Here is a 16,904-nt window from a genome sequence, read left to right on the forward strand (position 1 = left end):
GTACTGGGCCAGATGAGTTGAATGTATTCATTTAATGCAAATCTATGGAAAACCCAGGTTGACCCATGAAAAATTTCAGGCTTACAGGAGGATAATGTTCTTGTCTCTTCTCATGTAAAGTTTACATTGATAATTACTGTGCAATTTTTAATTCCTTTTGTAGTTTTTACATCAATATTTTTCATCCTGTACCACGCCAGCTGCTGCCGAATTGTAAGACAAGGCACACGCATGGCAAAATTTAAACTATCCATTATGCTTTAGGGTAATTCTGTAATTCTGTTCAGCCAGCCATTTTATTGAGACACCCCTGCAAAAAAATGTAGCCACATTGGTAACCTTAATATTCTTCATTGCATTTAAAACACAACAGCTACGTTACTGACTTGTGTTTAACCTGTTGCATAGATGGTGATGAAGCAGCTGTGTATAAGTGTGTATAACATATGTATAACAACAAATTAGGATACATAAACTATCTGTGCTTGATATACATTTTTAATACCTTTTATGGAAGTACACTTCGATTAAAAAGTGTTAGTTTATATTTGGTCGGACTAAACTTTTAATGATTCTGGTACATGAGTCAAATGTCTTCGTGATGGATATAAATCGCAAAGTATTCAGAGTCTGGTATCGAAAACTTAGTGTCACATCTAAGTTCAATGACAACCTATATTTTTCAACTACAACATGCAACTCCTTAACTCTTAGAAATTATTTTTATAGTAAAAGACTAACAAGCATGTCCCTGTAAACAAACATATTTTCTTGGCCATGTTTTACGTTTCACGTTGTGGTTTTTGTTAATTAGAAAATGTCTTCTATACATTGTGGTCAAAGCTATGAACAGCCTCTTTGACCTTTCAGATGTGGGAATTTTTTTTTTTATTTTTAGTCAAAACTGATTTGTTGTGTAGCTTTCCATTTTCTAAAATAGCACACACTTTAGGAGGGAATGTCTGGCCAAGAGTGAATGGGAGAAGTTAGAGACAGGACAGGATTAAACAAAGTGGAAAATCAAGAAAACACAGTTTTAGGTATTGAAGCCACGCTTCAGTGCAATATAAAGAAAATACGTTTAAACCTAAGAAAAATTCTCTTGTAATGGAACAAAATAGAACCCTATGTTTTATGCAAAACATACTTTAAAGGAGCAGGGTGAGAGAGTCAGCAGGCTTTTACTGGCAATATTGTTAGAGAATTTATTTAAAACAAGGGTTTCCAACGTAGGCCAACTTATAAACTTCAGGAAAGCTTAAAAACATACAAGTGAGTACTATAACAAGAAAAATAAATTTGTCAGAATCTCAAGTTTCCGACGCGTTTCTCCCCTAAGGCTACCTTGGGGGATAGATGAGACAATAGTTTTCAATACAGGTAATCACAAGTCTGAGCGGATAAAAGCATCTGTGGGCGCCCGCGCCCGGGTGCCCCCAATTGGAACTCGCTATGAGAGGTAGTTTTGAATAGGTAGATATATGAGGTAAAATACTGAAGGGTTGATAGTTAAGAGTGATCTTTGTTGTTCCTATTATGAGATGTTCATTCATTCATTTTTTTGTTATAGTACTCACTTGTATGTTTTTAAGCTTTTCTGAAGTTTATAATAGTACAGTTGGCCTATGTTGGAAAAAGGACCTAACCCTTGTTTAAATAAATTCTCTAACAATATTGCTAGTAAAAGCCTGCTCACTCTCTCCCCCTGTTTCTCAAATCATACCCAATCAGGCTTAATTAACACTACTTGAACTAGGAACCCATCTTGGGAGACACCCCTCCATTAAATAACACATACTTTAAACTTTTTTTATTTTCTTTAAAATATGTGACTATTTTTTTTTTTGCTTGTCCCCCAGGATGGAGTCCTCCTGCTTGGAGCTAGCACTAGAGGGTGAGCGCCTGTGTAAGGCTGGAGATTTCAAAGCTGGAGCTACTTTCTTTGAAGCAGCTGTCCAAGTTGGAACAGAGGATCTGAAGACACTTAGCGCCATCTACAGTCAGCTCGGAAACGCATATTTCTACCTGAAGGAGTATCCTAAAGCACTAGAGTATCATAAACATGACCTGACACTTGCCAGGTGAGAGCATGATATTTGCTAAACATGTTTTGTAACATACAACAGCCTATTGCAGCAGTTTAGGCCAATGGAACTTTGGATGGCACTGTATTCTTGTAGTACTAGAGTTCCGAGTTTAAATCTTGGCTAGGATGCTATCTGCATGAAGATTGTATGTTCTTTCTGTGTTTGTGGGGGTTTCCTTTGGGAATTTTTCTTCTTCATCCTAAATAAAAAAACTAGTAGATTATTTAGCTTCTTCAAGAATTGTCCTTAGGCAATAATAATGTCATATGATTATGATGGGGATATTACAATGTGAGCTCCTTTAAGAGACTGTGAGTGCCATGACTGGATTATCTAAATTAATAAAATATGGCACACAGTATTTTGTCATTCTTTCAACATAGAGCCAAAAAATAATTACCCAATTGTGTATATCCAAACTCTTTATTTTTCTGTCTGCATATGTACTATTGATCAGTCTAAGTGAAGAAAATTCCATATTCCGACAGTTGTCCCAGAGCAGATGTCACCATTCTCACCATTACCATTTTTGATTTTCCCTAGATGACATTGCTTACCATTACAAACAGAGTAGTTAATAATCCTAATGGGGACACAATAAATAAATAAAGATTTTGCCTAGAAATCCACGTGGATCCAACAGATAGTGGCAAACTATGCATATCCCTGGCTAAGTGACTAGCTATCCATTCACAGTCACTAGTTTTTAGTCATGATAAAGCCTTTAATTCAAAGCCTCTATGTAACTGTCCATCCAGAATGACCATATAGAGCATAGATATGGCATAAATATAGAACTATTAGCCACATTTCACCAAAGTACATAGTTTTTAGAGTACATATACAGCCTAAACATTCCCATACAAAACTGTTGGTCTTTAGTCCAGATAGTGCCTAAATATAGAGCCATTCGTCTCCATCCAAGGCTGTTGGTTTATAGTAAAGATGGAGCCTAAAGATGGAGTGGTTGATATGTTACACACATGTGTTATATGTTCACAATTGTATTATGTATGTTTTAGACATCATTTTGTCTTGTAATGTTTGTAAATTAAAATTGTAAAATAAATCAATTTTTCACCTTTGTTTATGTCCATTGTAAAAAAAATGAAAAATATGGAGCCATTTATCAAACTGTCCCTCCAAAACCACGGGTTTGTAGTCCAGATAAAGCCAGAATATTAACTTTATCTAACTATTCTTACAGAGTAACTGGTTTGTAGTATAAAAATCTTTTAAATATTGCACCATATATTCAACTCTTTATCCAGAACCGCTGGTTTAAATACAGGCGGATACAGACAAAGAATGGCACAATTTATACAACTTACTTTTACATTTTTCAGGCTTGTTTGCTCTCGCTAGTGCAGACCTGATGATTTTTTTTACAAGTACACAATACATTAATGGCAATTGTCATGAGTGTATCATATTATCATTTTTCTGCTGTAAAATACAATCTTGTCGTGTCTTGTTGTAGGTCTATTGGTGATCGTATTGGAGAGGCCAAAGCTAGTGGGAACCTGGGCAATACCCTTAAAGTCCTGGGGCAGTATGACGAGGCCATTGCCTGTTGTCAGAGGCACTTGGATATCTCCCAGGAGCAGGGGGACAAGGTAAAATAATGTATAACATGATCAAACATGTACAGAAACTTTACATTCTGTTGGGTGCAGACAAGCCTTTCTTCTTTCCTTTGGAAAATGAGAGCGATTGTTGTCATATGCTGGAAACCCTCTACCTTATAAGTCACTCAGTTTGAATGCAGCAGGCTGGGCAATAAGAAGTAGAAGGTTAATGCCTGAAAGAAAATAGGAGTCACTGACCAGTTGCTTTGCCCCTCCTGGTCAGGTTACTTGCAAATTTACAAATGTTTAATCCTTCTCTCCTTCTCTTTTTGGCATTCAGGTGGGTGAAGCACGAGCATTGTATAATGCTGGCAATGTATTTCATGCCAAGGGGAAACAGTTATCGTGGAACATGCCACAGATTCCAGGAGACCTCTCTGAGGAAGTCAAGGAGACCCTGCTAAAAGCTACAGAGTATTATGAGTAAGTACTGAGTTTCTGATCAATGTTGGGTGTATATTTAGTACAGGCATCAACAGAGCTTACAATATTGTTGGAAAATAATTAAGCCTTATTCTCCTGATACTGATCCTGACACTGCAGCCTACCAACCCTAAATTGTTACCTAAGCCTTACTATAAATGCCTAAAAAGATCTCTTACTGTAAATGGGGAAACAATCCAAAGACCACAGTTTAGTGCATTAGGAAGGTCATTCTACATGCAGCAAACAATAAATTGGATCTTTGCTTTTAAGGCCTTATTACCCAATTTTTGCAGATCTGGGCCCCATCACTCTGCAAAAATGGAAGGTTTTAGGCCCTTCTTGCTTTTTGTCCCACCAACAAAAAAATCTCCACTGGTAGGATTACCCCTTTACTCTATACTTTACACATTATGGCAAAACTATTTCTCCTCTTCATCTCTGGAGGCTTACCATTCCTGCAACTGTAGTTTGATCCACCTAAGGTTGCCCCAGTTTCAGTAACATGTCAATACCTCCTCTATATTTAGGCCTCTTTGGTCTGTTGTATTCCCATTCTTTTCCTTTAGTCTCCTTGAACATCAAGAAAATTACAATCCTCATCAGAGCTGTGGAGTCAGAGACAATTTTGGGTACCTGGAGTTGGAGTCAAAAAAATGTTCCGATTCCTGATAAATTTAAATTATAATAAAAAAAATACAGCAAGTTCAAATGTCCTATTTCACAAACAATAGTCATAATCAAGTACATCTCAGATGTAAAAATAAAGCCCAGTTTATAGTTCTGTTTCTACTAGTGTGAAGTTTATTTGAGCTAATATACAACCTGACATTCACATTATTGTAATCTGAATTATGTACATTATAAAAAGTGTTTTCATTTAATTTCTGATATATTGTGTTTAACAAGTGTAATGATATAGGTGTAGGTGAGTGCTATGACCTGATGTGTGTTCAGATGTTCTGTCTGCACTCTCCATATATGCTCCCATCCAGGGCTGAACTTTAACATCATTTTGCACACCACCTAGGAAGTTAGTTAATTGGCCCCCAGAAATCTACTGAGACCAAACAAGACTAAGATTCTTCATATCTGACAAAGTTACCATAAAAATGACACCAGAAAAAATCCAAAAACACATTATTGAAATGGTAGTAAAAAATAGATTACCACTATCCTTCTTTTCACAGCCAGCCTTTTTAGGTCTAAATGAAGAAATGGCTAAAAAAAATTGGTGTTTCTCTGGAAAGAGAAAGTATAAGGAAACTTATAATTGAAGAGGCCAAATGTAAAAAGTAAGAACTACGAAAAGGTCTGAAGGAAAATTTTGTCTTCATAAAAATGGATGCATGCACACATCACACAGCCAATTATTTTGCTATTAATAATAGATTTGTTAATGAAAATAATAAAACAATAACGCAAACCTTAGGAGTAAAGGACACCCAGGCACATCATACCAGTGACTATCTTCAGTTATCATTGACTATCTTCCACTATCTTAAGTTAGTGGAGGATGTTCTAGAAGATTTTGAAATGAAAAAGGAACAGATTCTATGTATTGTGACAGATAATGCTTCTAATGTGTTGAGCACAACTGAGAAAATGAATAAAGTAGATGAAGAAAGTGATAGACAGATATTAAAGGAAGACAGTTCTGCAAGTATTGGACAAAGTGAAAGCGAAGAAAATAGTGACATTTTGGATAACATTGTTGAAGAAGCATCTAAGCGTACTACTATTCAACATATGCATTATGCTGTTCATACTCTACAACTTGCAATAAGAGATGGATTGAAACATCGTCATCCAGCTACTCTAATTGGCAAACTGAGGCAAGTAACTGTTGTAGCCAGGGCCACTAAAACAGATGCCATTTTGAAAAGACGTGCAAGAAAAGGAGCCATTTTGGATTGAAAATATTTTATTAACTAAAAGCCAGTAGACACAAGTAAAGGCACTGGGAAATCTACTTTCTAATCCCTTTACTGTCACCAAGAGTTTGCAATCTGAAGATTTAACACCTAGTAAATTCTTCTTGAAATGAAAGAGCTTGATATATTGCCTGAACAAAAGTGGAGGGTTATTGGCTGATGACATTGTATGTTCAATGAAGAAAAGACAGAATCTCTTACTGGATAATTAAATCTTGTTAGCTGCTATTTATGTTGATCCAATGAGCCAAATTTTGTTGAGCGATGACCAGACTGATACTGCAAAAAAGGCCCTCTATAATGTAGCAGTTTGCATGAAGGGATTACTACCTGAAACACCGCCACTGGATGAAGCTATAAGCACTGGTAACTCAGGATCATCCTCCTCAAATTAGGAATTAGACTTTGATTCCTTTCTGGACAAAATTGAACTTTTACAGTAACGGGGCGTTGCATATGCGTGAAAGGTAAACGACCAGAAAATGTCCAAATAAAGAGATTCCAGCAGAAGTTTTTCAAAGAATTAAAAGGAGTAGAAAAGTATGATCACTCATCAAAACTGACTGTAGAAGAAGCCATCCTTGTTTATCCTGAGATTATTAGTGAGGTGGCTAGAACTGTAACAGCAATGCCACCCACCCAAGTCAGATTTAAGAGCTTCTATGAAAGAGGATCTAGCAGAAGTAATTCTGCTTCTTAGAACAACACTACAATGAGTTATTTTTGGTGTGCATTTAACAGCTATTCCACTCTACAACTATATTCCAAGTTTATATATAAACTGTTTTGGGTTTTCCAGCTTTTGTTTTTGTTCATGTAGTTAAGCTTTGTTTTTGTTTTAAAACTACCAAAGAATGTGGTTCATATTTTAAACTGGTAAAGTTCCTGTTCCTGAATTTTATGCATGCTATGCTACTACTTTATAGCCACTTGATAAAAAACAATAAATAAAACCTGATTATTTTTATTTTTTTGTCTTTTGTTTAAACTCGCCAACACAGTAGAGCGTCAGCTTCCTAGCCAGTAGTTCTGTGGTTAAATGGCGTGTATGTTGCATTCTTTCAATCTAGGTGGAAAATTCATTAACATATTACAGGGTTTCTTATTTTATCGTCACACTTTTCCATTCAAACTTCACACTTTAGCATCCAAACTTCACAAAAAAATGTAGACCCCCTAATTATTCATAAATCAATACATTTATTAGAAAATTAATATACCACAATATTTTTACCATAAGTTTTTCTGAAGCAACATTAAATAAAAATATGTAATAATTAAATTATTTATTAATCAATAACTCTTTCTCCTTTTAGGTATTTAGGCAAAAAGCTAAACATTTTTGTATATTAAATTGAGAAATTCTGCATGCTTATTGTTAAAAATACTCTATAGATGCTTTTTAATAAAGCACCGAAATTAATTAGCCTATTTCTTCATACTACTTCTTTCCATTTAGTAAACATGTTCTTAACAGGAATCCTTTACAGGATACAACAGGAATTGCTATCTCTTACTTTCAACCAAACTCTTTACCTGGCTAGTTTTTTGAAAGGGGACATTATCCATAATTAGGATGGCATGCTGTACACTCTTTTCACTAAAAACATTCAAAACCTCATTATTAAAATTGAGGAATGCTTCTTGAATAAATGCTTGTGCTTGTGACCTAAAGTGGAGGGTCCCATTTTTATTCCTCACATTAACAAATTGAACAATTTCTGGAATGCACTACAGCCACAACATGCACTGCCCTTTGCCCAATAGGAGATCTTCCCCTTTTGGTTCTCAATGAGATGTTAAAACCTACTTCATCAAGAAAGTGGATGCTTTTTCCATCTTCCGTAGCAATGAGATCAAGGATTTTGTTAGCATAGCTAAGCCTTTCTTTGAAGAGCGTGGGAATCATTGCGCCTTGCAGGAATTAAAGAAGTTCTTTTTAATGACCATTGGAATTTATTAATGCATCTATCTATTGTTGAAATAGATACATTAATACAAACTTTGGCAAATAAATGATCCTTCATTTCCTGAGGCTTATTCCGCAATCTTCGGACATTACCTTGCGTAACTCCTCCTTATGGGCTTCATCCAACTTTGAATTTCTCAGACCTCCTCTTGGTAATTTTTCCACTCTACTGGAACTGTTACGCAACTGTTAAATTGTTTATTTCACTAATTTACCAATTGATCATCCTCTAACTTCTCTCTCTATTTAAAGGTATGTTTATTCATTTTCTTCCTTGATTATGGTGGGCTTATCTGTATGAAGATTTGTTTGTTTACTGCTTGGCCCTTTTTGTCACTGGTGTACACTGTATTTAATTTGTGTTTGACTCACACTCTCTCTGCTATGTAAATTTGTGTTTTTTCATGTTTGGTAATTTTTCTGTGTCACAGGAGGAATTTGGAGCTGGTGAAACAACTTGGTGACAGGGCAGCTCAGGGCCGGGCTTATGGAAATCTTGGGAACACACACTACCTCTTAGGCAATTTCAATGAGGCCATTGTTTTCCACAAAGAGGTGGGTTACTAAAATGCACCGTAGCAAACATCTGCCTTACTTACATTTCTGATACCCGTTGTCATCCGGTCCTCTATATGCTGTTTCTTTTGCATGAAGGTTGCCTGCAGTAAAAATTCAACTTGATGAGAAATGCTAATTTTTGAAAAACACATAGTAATACATATCAGGTAAATGCAATTTTTTAAATTTGTGTTTGAGGTGTATTCTGAATTCACATCAAATGCAGGAAAACAATGCTCATCTTCAAGACTGGTCACTGCGAAATCATTGCCCTCTCTCCAGTCTCTCAACGGCAGTAATCAGCCCCCTCCTTTTTGTTCACAGTACCCCTTCACCTGTTGGTTAGTCACCTCCCAACTGTCATTTCTCACACTTTTATCATAAGTCCTAACCTCAGTCATTAGTCCTTCCCCACCTGTCCTCAGTCTACTCTCTCCTGTCCACAGATATGTGGAGACTGTTGAGAGAAGGGAGGAAACTAATGGCAGGTGGGCAGGGAAAATAATGACAATCTTCTTTTTACCTACCAACAATCACCCTTTACCTGTTATTAGTCCCCTTACTTCTGTTAGGTGTCCACTCACTCCTGTAGTTGTATCCCATGGATTTAGAGCTCCAATTTATATGTATGGTTTAGCAAGAAGCAGCATGGCAGATAAAGCTACAAGTGACTGTGCTGAAAAAGCATATGCTCAGTATAGTTCTGGGTAAATATTTTTCTTGTGAGCCTTAGCTGTAGCAATGTTAGTATTAACCCTACCTTTCTGCAGTTGGTAGTTGCCCAAAACACATTCTATCTCCATCTTAACAGTAAAATGTTTCTAATATCATTGGTCTTGGATTTGTGTCTGGAAATGCCAATAATGATAACAATTGGTTAGCTCTACAATAAAATAAAATAAAAAAAAATTTTAGAATTCCAGTTCCATATGTCTTGCATTTTTACTTTACTGTTACACAATATAGTTATCCCTTATCACAAAAACAAACCCTTTATGTATGGTTAGTATCTGGGTCATTTATTTCCAAAATCTGAAAAAGCATTATACTAGGGCTGGCTGACACTGGACTGACGTTAACTATAACAAACATTTTTACTTACATTTTATAGGCTCTGAAGTCTAGCTTTGGGTGGAATGGAATCTAATGTAAATCTTCTGTGCAATTTATCTATTTGCTGCTTTTGACAGTAACACTTCCTGTTCTTTCTAGAGACTTGCCATTGCAAAAGAGTTTGGAGACAAAGCTGCAGAGCGTAGGGCATACAGTAACTTGGGCAATGCCCACATCTTCCTTGGGAGGTTTGATGCCTCTGCCGACTATTATAAGTAAGTGCACTGAAGCCTGATATATAACGGAGATATATTCATGTGGAAAGGTTCCACATCCTAAGGTTTGTGTATTAGGACATCAATCACTTGGTCTTTAGCAGATCTTAAAATTAGTTAACTACATCCTCCCACAAACAATAATTCATAATATATTACACCATTTCATTATGCATTTACCAAAGACTATGTCCAAATGCTGAAGTAGTGTGCACAAATTAGGTAAACCCTTTCCATAGTAATTTAAGGGTTAAAAGCCATTTAGCCATCAGCAAGTCTGACCATCTTTATAAATAATTACACAAGTTTGGCTGTTTGCTGGTCCGGAGCATTCAGGTGTGTTTTAACACAATGCCAAGGAGGAAAGACATCAGTGATGATCTTTGAGAAGCAATTGTTGATGCCTGTCATTCTGGGAAGTGATGTAAGGCCATTTACAAACAATCTGCACTCCATTCTACAGTAGAAAAAAATATTCACAAGTGAAAAACATTTAAGACAGTTGCCATGCTTCCTAGGAGTACACATCCCAGCAAATTTTTCCCAAGGTCAAACTGCAATGCTAAGAGAAATTACTAAAAACCCAGGAAATACATCTCAGATTCTACAAGTCTCGGGTTTTCATATTAATTATTTAACATTAATTACAGCAAATCCTCCACAACGATATGAAGGACTGACAAAGGCAAACTTTAACAGGCAAAGTTCTACAAATTATTGAATCATGGGGTGCACTTAGATTTTCACACATGGCTTCTCCATTTTGGCCTCTTTTTTTGGTAATAGTGGAATCTATTGTTTTTCCCACATGAGATTAGATTTAGACAATTCTAGAACCTGCTAAAAAATGATTTTTTTTTATTTTTTTATTGTTATATTTTATTTTTCTGATACATTGAATGATATATACATTTTTTTCTGAACTTTCTTGATCTGGAAAAGAGACCCAACGTTTTGAAGCCAGAGGATTTAACATGACTGCCAGGGCAGCTTGCATTTTTAGAAGTATAGGTCCGCAATGTCTGCATCTGTATTTCTACAATAATGCATATTCTTTAAAAGGGAATATGGGATGAAGTCAAAAATCCATCTTATCAATAGAATTAATCAATAATGCTATTTACGTATATATTTTCACTTCCCAGTACAAAAAAGACAGGAGGAGAGAGACTTTTGATCTTTTCCCATATATCTGTAGATGAACCAAAACTACTTTAAATGGGGTCCATTTATTGAATTTATGAATCTGACATTAACCAAAACTTTCCCTGGTGGAGAATAAATTCCTGCTATTGAAAGCAGAAAATGTTTTCGTAAACATCAGATTTGCTGCTTTATAAATAGACCTCATTGAATTTATAGAAAATAATAGTTAAGTAAGTATATATGAAGACAGTAGTGACCTTATGGTGGATAAAGCTGTATAAACATTTATTTTTAAAAAACCTAGTTTATTTTTTTTCTCCAGTTGTCCCAATTTGGGTAAAAGAGGATAGACTTATCTTACCGACCTGTGTCTGTCTCCTTCTTCAGGAAAACTTTGCAGCTCTCCAGACAATTAAAAGACCAGGCGGTGGAGGCTCAGGCCTGTTATAGCCTGGGGAACACATATACTTTGCTTCAGGACTATGAGCGGGCAATAGAATACCACCTTAAACACCTTTCCATAGCACAGGAACTGGGAGACCGGTAAGAGACCACACTTTACAAATTTTCTTTTTTTCATTTGTGTGTGTAAACTGTGCTTGATATTTAACCTTCATTGTAACATTTCTTAAGATAGCTTAGAAAATATACATCAGGCATATTTCTAATAAATATCTATAGCTTTCAGCTGAGGCACCCACTTGATCCCCAGTCCTCTCCTAATTTTTCATTAAGGCTTGTAAACCTGTGGGGATGCATCACTGTCATCCCAGACAAAATAATTTAATTCCTTCTGCACCCTGATAATTTAGTTTTGTTCTGCATGCATCCACTACTTGTCTGACAGTGAGGGGTGAATCAGAAGCATACGCTGCTACAAGTATCTTGTCTTTTACTGTTCCACCATGCTTGACTTTAAACAAAAAACTTTTTTCTGGTTATGGACAGAGTGGGAATTAGTAAAAACCCTGTCACATTTATGTTTGTGGTTTATGTCCTGATTATATAGATATTAGAGTCCACCATAAGAGGGAGCTCTATGACTGGGCAATGGGGAGGGCAAGGCACTCAATCACTTTCTATTGCTATAAATGTGGCACAGATAAAGATGGTGAGCATTAACACTGAGCAAGTTTGCCTTTGGTCTGTTGAATTATACCCCATGCTATTTCCCTAACTGTAATTATTTCCAAATAAGCAGAATTGTTTTTTCTATGTTGTGGCTCCACAGTTGTCACTAGGTTTTATCTGCTTTTAGTAAAGACACTCTTTCCCCATGAGACATTAGATGAAGACAAATACACGGTTTTTGGTTTAGCTCCAGCAGAAACTGTGGATTTAGCATTTTTCTTCCTCCAAGAACAGTGTGTGGACCTGTGTTTCCTAAACTGGAAATCCAACATTTTACAGATTCATTGTAAAACTGGAACAGATAGTGAGGAGCGATATTCCAATCAAAACACCTGTTAGGTGACAACAGTAGAAGAGTGGATTTACCCTCACTTTCCAAAGATCTCTTCTTTGTGTTTTGTTGTGTCACTAGAACAGGAAACAAGGGAAAATATTCTAATGAGAAAGAGGAAGTAGTAAAGTATTTGTACACAAGTAGGTATGTATATATAACATATATTAGGTTTTGCAAATAATACGTTTTAAGGATGAAATTCTAGTGAGACCCTAAATCATCCAGGAAGCAGATCCTCTGGATGGTGAAAGACTTGTAAACATCTCCATACAATCAACCATAGCTGATCCAGCAACAAACAAATTTTTTATCATATCTTATTAAGTTCTTATTAAGTTCTTGGTGCCTTCTCTCTGTACGAGTCCATCCCGCTTTATACACAGAGAAGTGAAAAGACTACACATCAGAGTGATCACATGTATGGTTAATTTTTCTGATAAACTTTTATTTATTTATTTTATTTTGAGAGTGTTAATATAGACCTAGAATAAGATGTTGAACACAAATGCCCCTGTTTTCTATTGTCACACACATTGCAATAGTGGCAGCACAAAGGACAGTTACACAAGTCAAAACTGCCAGATTCATCTCCCAACACTGCACAGAAATGGCTTCTGGCTTTGCCTCCAGGGGCCCCAAACATAAGATATATATATATATATATAACTGTGCATGTGACCCCCATGTCATAGCAATCTGTGACCTCCCCAAATATACCGCTAGCTATGCTATCACTAACAATTTTGTGATTTAAATACTAATATATATGTTCATGTACTGGAAGCAGCAAAAACTATCTTAAAAAAAAATGTCTGCTAACACAGAAAAATATCAAAGAGCACAACGAATGGCATAAGGATGTAATTAAATGAAAACTTTTTTTAGTATTGTTAAATTATTTGTTAAAGTGTTCATAAATGTAGAAATAACAAAATAAATCCTTTAATGTCTGTTTAATTGTGTTTTTTTTGTTTTTTTTTTTAGTCTTTGTGGATATGCAGCATGCAGGCACAATGTTTCACGTACATTTTCCTCTTTTATTTGTAGGGTTGGTGAAGGACGGGCATCATGGAGTCTAGGGAATGCCTATGTTGCTTTGGGTAACCATGAAGAGGCCCTGCAATATGCAAGGAAACACATGGAGATTTCATGTGAGGTAATAGGAGAAATTGGTCCAATAACTTGCTCAGACAGCATTGTTGATTATACTCATAACAATCTGATTAAACAGGCCTATTTTTATCTGCCAACTACTATGTAGTGTGAGGACGTGCCTAATTGAATACAGACTGAGTAGGTTGTTTAGGGTAGGTCTCACAGGAGCATTTTTTTTGTAAATCTAAAAAAGATTGTACATGGAGCATGCAATTATAATATATGTGTGGATAGCTTTGATGTGTGGATAGCTTTGGGGTCCCAGAAAAATTACACACTTAACACTTGTGGTTCCTAAAACATTAACTTACAATAACTTAAGTTGTTTTGGGACCCCAAAATGTGACACAAGTTCCTAAAACAATTGGACCCATGTCACTTGGGGTTCCCAGAACAAGTACACACAGACACCGTTGTGATTCCGAGAGTAATGACACACTGATACCTTTCAATCCCTGGACTAATATTTACTGAAACTTTTGAGTCCCAGGACATTGATTTACTAGCACATGTTTCAGAATAATGACAGACAAGTACTAGGAGTGCCAAAAAAAAATACACCAACCTTTGGGAATGCCAAAAGAATAAAAAAGGCACCTGGGGGGACCCAGAATAATAACCTGCTCTGGAACTTTGACAAAGTGCCATTTTAGGTATTTAAAACGGTGATGAACTAACACCTAGATCTCCTTTCCTCATTTGATTTGATTCATAGGTGCCCCTGGATTTTGGCATGTTTTCCTGGTGATGAGAGCCCATTACTATTTATTATTTGGACATTTTAAATATGAAGTCATTAAACATCCCCTAAATGTAGCAGCTTCCCCATCTACAGGAAGTATGTTACAAAATGTACAATGTTTTGAAGACTGTTGGCAGAATTATAACTTCCTTTTGTTTGTTTTCTTTAGCTGTTGCAAAACAGAACAGCTGCATTGTAGACTCAAATTTTAGTTCAGTATCTCTTTAAATCCATTAGTCAGTTCTCTACAGACAGTCTTCTACAATGACCAGTTATCAAACTTGCTAAGGAAGATCAATTTATAATCCAAGTCACATTGGACATCTAATTTTCTCATCCAGTGCTCAGAATACCTCATTCATCTTGGTCTGTCCTGAACTCTATTCCTTAATTAGAGGACTCCGATTCTGTATTGTGGCTTCAAGTGATTCTGGTGTTCACCGACCGAAAGATTTCTACAACGCCAATCTAATTACATTCCTAATTATTTCTGCGTGCTTCTCCAGTTCATGGATCTTTAAGGATCTTTTTATCAGAGGTTTCATGAAGAGCTCATCAGTTAAGAAATAGGATATCTTAGTTGCTCATCTACCTTTTATGGATTTTGATGAGTTGAATGCCCGTTATTTTAAATTCGCAAAAGAAGCACCACAGTTTTAAACTCATCGCGAATGATGGCATATATGGCATGGTATGGCATTTTTTTAATGCTGCTGGTATTACAGGGGCTATATTAACCAACTGTTGAAAAAAAAAAAACATGCTGGTGAGATAATACTTTGCCGTTATATGGCTTAATTCCTAAGACAGAATATTTATATTGTTTGTAAGGCCACAATGAGCACAGAATAAGCCCAAGTGTCTTGTCAAGGGGAAAAAAACTCAAATTTTAAAGTGTTAACACATTCAATTAGTGAATCTTCAGTACAGTCTGTTATTCTGTTCCTGCAAAGCAAGAACTTCTTTTTGGAGCGGGGCACAAGGGAAGAAGCCTATGGTGACTTTACAAATTAGGACAGTCTTTCCATAACATCTCTGCCATTGTTTTAAAACTTTATATTCCCAAGCTAAAGTTTTGATTAAGCTCTGGTGATTGTTACAGATTGGAGACCGAAATGGGGAATTAACAGCCCGCATGAATGTAACACAGCTAATGTCTGCCCTTCGAATGGGGTCCAACGAAGATGATGGTGATGGAGCGCATTATGATGGGTATGAAGCACAAGGTAGGCTGAATTTTCTGAATACCTTTTGTTTTTTCTATGACACTAAGAAAAATTTAACCATTGTTTGTATAATATCAGAAATCACAAAATAGTATGTTCAGTGGATATTGCTTTTTATTTTGGCTAAGATGACCTTATGGGGGAATGTTGGATATTTGCACACAAGTTGTCTAACCACAGAATGAGCAGTATGAAATTCCAGGCATGTGTGTTTCTACGAAACGGGGCATTTTAAATACAGGACTTTGTCAGCAGGGCCTAATTTTTAGTTTTCGCCAGTCTTGCAGTTGAGATTGCAGAAGTTTTATTCAATTATATATATAGCAGTACTTTACAGTACATGTGTCTGTATTGTATGTTTATTATGTTTATGTATGAATGGTAATGCCCCCAAATCTTGTGCTCAAGATCTCTTATAAATTGCTATAAGCACAATTGATAACTTTTTTTGTGCGAATAAAAAGTTTATTTTGTATGAGTAATGTAAAAAAGCCTACTGATAGCGTCACATTGCATTGCACTTTTTCCGCTGTACAGATAAAATCTTTCTTTATAGTCTTGTGGAAATAAAAAACTTGCGTCAGAGCCATCCCTGTTTCTAATACTCTGCAAAATAACAGGCTGTAAGTGTTGACACAAAGTGTTTGTTTTTAAGGTGTAGCTAGGTAAACATTTGTGAAAGTACATGCCAGCTTCCTACAATGCAGATTTAGGTCACTTGGACCTAATTGCAAATCATCTTGCTGAAACCAGTAGAAAGTTTTTATTGTTCAATGAGACACGAACCAAAAACACAGTATTTGTGATCTTGGCATAAAATACAGTGGAAAAGGAGACGTATGAGATATAATATTACAATCAATTATATATTAATATGCCTTATATTACACCTCATGTGTCAAGTCACCTTTACCTCATTACTTCTGTTGATGCATTTATGTTTAAACAGGCACATCATGGCTTAGAAGGCTTGAAAGAGCAAAAGGCTAACTTTCCTAATACTAAGTAAACTCCTTCTTGTCTGTCACGTGTGTTGTCAGATTGCATAATATATTTAAACGGGCAGCCTACAGACAAGTTGTGTTGGTGAGTACTAGAAATGGACGCTGGCTGTTTTTATAGGAAAGGAGAACCTTGACCCAGAACTAGCATTGTTCAATTGTAGGCATTATGGAAAGAAGAAAGATGGCAGTCCCAGAGGTCACAGCTTCAAAGGCAACCACAAATGCACTAATAATGTTTC

General features: G+C 36.1%; 1 protein-coding gene across 4 annotated transcripts in view; it reads left to right on the top strand.

The window, feature by feature from the left end:
* Window positions 1-16,904, top strand: part of GPSM1 (G protein signaling modulator 1) — a 134,132-nt gene that overhangs the window by 36,662 nt on the left and 80,566 nt on the right. For all 4 annotated transcript variants that reach the window (XR_011923426.1, XM_072430769.1, XM_072430770.1 and 1 more), the window contains exons 2-9: window positions 1,860-2,081; window positions 3,568-3,703; window positions 3,996-4,138; window positions 8,473-8,596; window positions 9,812-9,927; window positions 11,461-11,616; window positions 13,586-13,694; window positions 15,538-15,661. Coding sequence is in view for 3 of the 4 variants with exons in the window: in XM_072430769.1 (XP_072286870.1) it covers window positions 1,860-2,081; window positions 3,568-3,703; window positions 3,996-4,138; window positions 8,473-8,596; window positions 9,812-9,927; window positions 11,461-11,616; window positions 13,586-13,694; window positions 15,538-15,661 (1,130 nt within the window). In the remaining variant the exon portion in view is untranslated. The remainder of the gene's footprint in view (window positions 1-1,859; window positions 2,082-3,567; window positions 3,704-3,995; window positions 4,139-8,472; window positions 8,597-9,811; window positions 9,928-11,460; window positions 11,617-13,585; window positions 13,695-15,537; window positions 15,662-16,904) is intronic.

This window comes from Pyxicephalus adspersus, chromosome Z, assembly GCF_032062135.1.
Source record: "Pyxicephalus adspersus chromosome Z, UCB_Pads_2.0, whole genome shotgun sequence".
NCBI classification, from domain to species: domain Eukaryota; kingdom Metazoa; phylum Chordata; class Amphibia; order Anura; family Pyxicephalidae; genus Pyxicephalus; species Pyxicephalus adspersus.